Source organism: Buceros rhinoceros, unplaced genomic scaffold, assembly GCF_000710305.1.
Source record: "Buceros rhinoceros silvestris isolate BGI_N320 unplaced genomic scaffold, ASM71030v1 scaffold20237, whole genome shotgun sequence".
Taxonomy (NCBI): Eukaryota; Metazoa; Chordata; class Aves; order Bucerotiformes; family Bucerotidae; genus Buceros; species Buceros rhinoceros.
Window position 1 is genome coordinate 7,599 of NW_010420769.1, and position 6,672 is coordinate 14,270.

The following is a 6,672-nucleotide window of genomic DNA, read 5'->3' on the forward strand; positions in this document are numbered from 1 at the left end:
AATTCCTCCTGTTCGTAAAAACCCAAGCACTCTAGTAGAGACCGGTTTGGCGAAGTCAAGAAAGTAAATGAAGATTAGTTCTGGAATTACACTGTGTCCTGAGTTAATAGGGGGAAAATACTTGGTCACTGCTCGGTGGTTTGTGGTACAGCGGACACGAAGACTGCTTTTTGTTTTCTTTTTTCACTTAGCTGAACGCTGGATGGAGGACTTAGTTACCCCAACTGAATAACCTCTGGTTTTTGCAGGCATTTGGCATAGCTGCTGCTGAAAACTTTGTCATCACCACCACCAACAGGAAGGAAGTTACAGAAAACACCTTCAGTAAGTACCTTAGATGGCAAACTAAATACGACTGTCGCGTGTATGGGTGATGATTGTTTATGCTCTGTGACATGCAATAATTCGCTGGAAATGCAAATCCTGTAAGAGTTTGCCAAGAGCTGCTACAGAATTGACTCTCACAACCAGGTTTTTAATGACTGCTCGTTAGTGTGATGGCAGTTACACACGGTGAGGTCCCACCTTCCATCGCCAGTTGTGTACGAGGCAGGAGGAAAGGGCAGGTAAATAGTGGTCACTGGGAAATCTCGCATCGTGAAGCTTGGAAAGGTGGAAAGATTTTAAATTCAGTGTTGTCGCTGGGGTGCTGAGCAGTCGACAGACAGTGCAGAAAGTACAGAAAGTTGTGTCTTTGCTGCAGGCGAGCTCGTGCAGGATGGCGTTACCCTGTACCTGCTGCAGTCGGTGGATCAGATGCTGCTGTCGGCCACCAAGGAGCGCATCGACTTCCTGCCCCACTACGACACGCTGGTCAAAAGTGGCATGTACGAGTACTACGCCAGCGAGGGGCAGAACCCTCTGCGTAAGTACTGGCCAAAGTGACAGTGTGGAAATGATGATTGTGCGAATGCAGCTGGTGGAAAAAACAGCCTTAACTCTTAAAGAGAAACTACGTACGCTCTTCACAAGTGTGTCCTTTAAAAATGACTCAGAATGGCCCTGTCAGAATCCAGGTTTACAGAGGTACCTCTGCAAACACTTCTGAGGAAGTCTGGATACTTCAGAAGTGAAATGCCTTTAGTCTGGATGGTCTTGTGGATGTCGTCCAGACAGGCCAGCATTCGTGTGATCAGGGGTTTCTTTCCCGCGCTTCCAGCAGACTCTGTTTGAATTTGGTGAGCAGTGTTTGTGTGAGCCACCGGAGAACTCTGTGTGCTCTCCCATCTGTGGTTCTACAGGGGTTGACTTGCCAATGAGGGCAAGTGTTTCTTCAGAAAGAAGCTGCTTTAGTTGTTACCTGACTGGTGTGTTCGATATGTAACCGGTGTTTTGTATTGTTTGATTGAAAAAATGGATTCCTGTGTGGGAAGTTCTGTCTGCGGCTCTGATTACTTTTTACATACACGCATCTTAGGTACATGACGCTCAAAATTGTACAGGAAACCATGCAAAGATCGAGGTTCAAGCACTGTACCATCCCCACAGTGATTTCTGTCTCAGAACGATCAACGATGTCTGTAAATAGCAACTGTATTTTTAAGGTCTCCTTCTGCCCTCTCCCTCCTCCTGCACCTCCTTTGTTCCCTGCCCCAGCTTCAGTTAGGTGAGGGCTCAGGGCTGCCGTTGGGGAACAGGCTCCTTCGGCTGGCACTCTCAGCTGCCTGTTGCCACGTACCTGGCAGAGCTCTGCTCGTAGGTACTCATTTCTTCAGCCCTTTTTACAGTTTTCTTTGTGTAGACGAAAAACTTCCAATTTTGGAAGTTGTGCAGCATTTCCATTCAGATTTTTTCAAGTTCATTCTTCCCTCAGTGTTTAAATGGGTCCAAGTGTTACATACTTTGAACTTTCATATGGGTCATGCAAATTCATTCCTAGTGATGGAGAAGTTTCTCTCGTAGTAAGGAGCTTGTTAGTTCATTGCCGCTCCTCAGTACTTCCAACGGTGGGTCCTTGCCATCAACAGAGGTATGAGAGATGCAGTGATGAAACAAGTCACGAAGTGTGTGCACCAAAGCGGTTTGAGGGGTTTTGTGGGACTTTTTAAAAGCAAGATGTTACATAACACTGATGGTTCTGACAGCGCTGAGCTCCTGTCTGTGTAGGGTATGTGTTCTAATTGCTCAGGAGAAACTCCTGTGAGTGTGTGTCTGCCTCCCGAGTGCTGTCTCTTGAGAGCAAAGCTGTAACAGGGTTGTTTTTCCTCACTTTCTTTAGCTTTTGCCCTCGCTGAGTTGATTGACAATTCTCTGTCAGCTACCTCCCGAAACGCTGGTATTCGGAGCATACAGATAAAGTTGGTAAGATAGACATATTCTACTGCTTGTCAGGTGTAGTTTCATTATCCTTTTTTTTTCCTGATGCTCCTCAGTTTTTTGGGGTTTTTTTCCCCTCAAACAGTTATTTGATGACTCCCAAGGAAAACCAGCTGTTGCTGTGATCGATAATGGAAGAGGAATGACTTCAAAGCAGCTTAACAACTGGGCCGTGTACAGATTGTCAAAGTTTACCAGGAAAGGTGACTTCGAGAGGTTAGAAAGTTTTCGTTATTTTTACAACAAATAGCAAACTCAGAGAAGATTCACAGAATATCATTTTAAGACCTGTCTCTAGACCGACCCTTAGCTAAAACCTGTCGTTCTCTGATTCCGTGTAAGTAGACACATTTTGTATGTGGGAAATCGAGAAGCTTCGTAACAGAAACTGCTCGTTGAATGCTGCGCTGCGGTGGGAGCACTGCTGTGTTCTCGCAGCCTTCTCTAAGCTCTCTTTGACTTGCCATGTGCAGTGAGGGGCATTCTCTGTCGTGCAGAGGTGTCTCTGTAGGACAGTCTCCTGAAAGCCATTCAGCGGTGAACTTGGTGTCCGTTATGCTACTGGAATAACAGGTACAGGGCTTTGGGTGAGGTTTTCTTTTTTCATGTCTCTGTCGTGTGCAGTGTAATGCAAAACTCCACCTAAAGACGTGTGTGGTTTTGGAGGGAGGCTAGGCAAAATAAATGTTCTGCATTTAAAGAAGGAAGTGGAGGTTTATGATGGATTTGGCTGCTTATATGAATTCATTTTACAGTTTTGAATCTGTTCTCAAGAGACCTGCCGCCTGCACAGCCAGCCTTAAATGCAGCGTAGAAAGTTCCAGAGGAGCAGTTAGGTACAGTTCTTGAGCTTCAATTGCTTTTCCAGTGCCTTTAGCCTAGGATAGCAAATGTGAAGATGAGGGTCACAGCCCCAGTCACAACTGGTTTGTCCTGTGAGAAACTCGTGTGAAAAGTAATGGGGCACTGGAAAGTGCTCATACCGCTGAGGAGGGGTTTTTTGCATTGGAAGCATCTCCAAACAGAACAACCAATAGATGTCCAAGAATGGGATGGAAGTGCGTAAAACCTGATTCTTGGTCACCTCGTCACTGGTGACGGAGTTCACCCCTTTTTGCCGTGGCTGGAGGTGAATTTAGTAGCAGGAGTTACAAACAGGTGTTTGTCCTGCCATTTGCTTCGAGTAGGTAACACTGTTCATCCATCAAAGCTGACTTAAAGGACACAGGGTTTAGTTACTGGTGGCGTACGTGGTCTCTCCAAGACTGCGTTTTTTGGTAGCTGGTTTGCATTTAATCCTGTTTCAGCTCAAAAATGGGGTGATGTCAGAACGATCAGGCATGCTTTGTGCACCACTTCCACCTGCAGCAGCTGCACAGGTGGTACCTTGCCATGGTCAAAGGGAGAGTGTTGAGGGATTGGCCTCTACCGTTGAAACCGTGTCCCCTCCTGTCACCACAGCACCCATCACACAGGCCTGTTGACCCTGTCCCTGATAGCACTGGAGAAGAGATTGCAGAATAATACTTTCTTTTGATCCCTGCCAAATACTTTCCTCTCTTTCATGTGAACTTCAGTGTAAAAAAAATTGCACATAGATAGTAGCAGAAGAGTCACTCAGATAAAAAGGTTGAACTTGTATGACTGCCTAAGACTCGGTTTGCTGGAATGGACAGAAATGTCTTATAAGATGACTTAGGGAACGAGTTAACTCTCGTCATCCTTTTAAAAGAAAACATCAAGAATTTTAGGCACATAGGTTTTAACGTTGCAGTTGTGATAGCTCTAAAGTGAAGGGGTTTTTGAACAGAGACTACGGGAAGAATTTAATACAGGCTGTTGAGATCAGAGGCTTCTTTTTCTAAATGGCTTTTCTCTTGAGAAAGTTTATTGAAGACACTTTTACTCTCAGTGACCATTCAGGATACGTACGGCCTTTGCCAGTGCCTCGTAGTTTGAACAGTGACATCTCGTATTTTGGAGTTGGAGGCAAACAAGCGGTGTTCTTCGTTGGACAGTCTGCCAGGGTAAGTAAATGTCAATCTTTATTCGAAAACATCTTGACTTAATCAGATTGTTACTGTCCTCGCTTTTAATCACAGCGTTAAACTTTTATATTATTGTTCCTTTAAAATCTTATTTTGCTTTTAACTACTGTTTCTTTAATAAAATCAGATGATAAGCAAACCTGCACAGTCTCAGGATGTTCATGAACTTGTCCTTTCTAAAGAGGATTTTGAGAAGAAGGAGAAAAACAGAGAGGCGATATATAGTGGATACATCCGAAACAGAAAGGTAAAGCACCCCCAAACCCTCTCCTGTTTGAACTGGAAGCCTTTCCCGGGTGAACATGGTTTCGCTGTGTAACGCTCTTGTCATACCCACCTGGGGAGACCCTCGTCTCATGGAATCATTTGCGCCCTGGAGTGTGAGAGGCACTAGTGGGAAACTCCAAGAGATTGTATCGTAAGGCTTTGTTGGTGTGTGAGTGTTTTCCCTTCTCAGTTCAGCTGGAAGGACAGACATGCTGTTCAGTTTGACAGACCTGCAAAAGAAAAGTGTTTGAAAATACCTTTCTAAGAACAGCGATTGGTTGTTCTGTATGAAACAAGAAAAATGTCTGTTCTCTGTAGTATGAGGAATACATTAGGGGTCTGTAGAAGAATTATCCTGCATGTGGGAGAAAAGTCCAGCCAGACTGACAAAACCCAGTGGTTTCACAAGCCTTCACTAATTTTGTGGGTGAAATGGACTATATAGTTGAAAACTAAAATGAACAGTCCTGATGCTTTTCCTGAGAAGAAAAGCTGAAGCAAAAAGCTGTAAGATAAGGAGGAAGACCGGAAAGAACTGTTCTTAGGAACAAGAAGGGGTGAGCCAGAGTATGATGGCAGCAAGAGAAGTTGCAGAGTGAGGAGAATAACTGGATCTTGGAGGCACTGAGTTGGTAAAGAAGTTACTTTTGCAGAGGAGTCAAGATGTGGTTAATATCAAACCTCAGACCCCCTGGAACAAGGCCAGAACACTGCAGGGCAACGGCACTGACGGCAGCCCAGCCCAGCCCATCGTCTCCTGTGGGTGGACATCGGGCCTTTACTGCACTCGCTGCCCTGCACCATGTGGTATTGCCAATGAGGAAAGACTGCTTCTCCAGCTGAGATGGGGGCCAGGAATGTGGGGGAGGGTGCCGTGGTGGTTTGTCATCTGCAGGGGGAAGGCAAGCAGAGACTTCAGGAACAGCATTTCGGAGGAACTTCCACTCTGAGCTGTACAGGACTTGTTCAGCATTGGTGCGCAGCTTCTAGGTCCCTGGTCACATCACGCCGAGGTGAGGACTGAGCAGCGCTGGCTTTTCTTTGGAACCTGTGATCTCCTCACTGCCCCAGAATCAGCCGCTTGCTTGGATGGGACCAGCAGGGCTGTGAGGTTGAAAGGAGGCCGTGCTCCGCGCGGGCAGAAGCGTTTGAAGAACCACAGTGATTTTTTGGTGAGAGTTCCCACAGCCAGGGACATTCTCCCGTTGGTTGAGGAGAGCTCTTTGATTCCCTGAACAGCACACCCTTGGCTAACAAACGTCACACCCAGCGGTTCGGTAGGAGATGAACGTTCCACGGCTCAGTGATGTGTTTCCTTTTTGCCTGCGTTCCTGCAGAACCGGGCAGGTGGCTGCGTTTGCTCCAGCGTATCTGCTCCGTTGGACCAGCTGATGGCAGTCGCTGGAAAGATCTCCATCTTTCTGTTAAGAACAGCTTCTCTGGATGCACGAAATGTAAAGGGTGACCCACTAGTCCAGCATGAAGCATGACATCACTGACGTGTTTCTGCACAGCTTAGAAACCTCCTCTCCTACAAGTCAAGTGCATCCACCCAGAATACGGCAATCAATCAGCCCTTTCTGGAATCAGAAGCTTCCTTTTCTGAGCGACTACTGGGTATTTCAGCTGGAAGTGAGGATTCACCCTTTCTCTTCCTCCGCAAAAGCCTGTGTCTTCCATTTCCGTTAGAGAAAGCAGCCTCTCCATTTAAAAGCAATTTTTTTTTTCTGACTTGGTTTTCTTAGAGAAGATTTATGTCTCGTGCACATATTAGTTCAATCTGATGGGTGACTGTCCCACAGAGCCACATGATTAAACACATTTCTAGACTGAACACTTCAAATGCCTTTGTGAAAGTGAGTTGGAAGTGGTGGGATCAGGGATGTCAGATTCTCCGTTTGTTGACTTTAATCTGAAGCTTCTGTTGTGAGCGTTGGTTCTCTGTGACATTTGGCATTGGGTGTTCTATATTCTTTTCCTGTTCTGTTTTTTAATCCTTTTCACAGCTGATGGGAGTTCAGAAATGCAGTTTACATTCCTG

At 45.9% G+C, this 6,672-nt stretch overlaps 1 protein-coding gene across 1 annotated transcript in view; it reads left to right on the top strand.

Moving 5' to 3' along the window:
* Nucleotides 1-254: 254 nt before the first annotated feature.
* The window catches only part of LOC104496333 (structural maintenance of chromosomes flexible hinge domain-containing protein 1-like), a gene marked incomplete at its 3' end in the record, with an annotated part of 17,959 nt that continues 11,541 nt past the window's right edge, over nucleotides 255-6,672 (top strand). Inside the window, exons 1-6 of the mRNA XM_010139428.1 lie at nucleotides 255-324; nucleotides 704-865; nucleotides 2,219-2,301; nucleotides 2,402-2,532; nucleotides 4,229-4,343; nucleotides 4,492-4,611. Coding sequence (XP_010137730.1) covers nucleotides 757-865; nucleotides 2,219-2,301; nucleotides 2,402-2,532; nucleotides 4,229-4,343; nucleotides 4,492-4,611 — 558 coding nt within the window. The remainder of the gene's footprint in view (nucleotides 325-703; nucleotides 866-2,218; nucleotides 2,302-2,401; nucleotides 2,533-4,228; nucleotides 4,344-4,491; nucleotides 4,612-6,672) is intronic.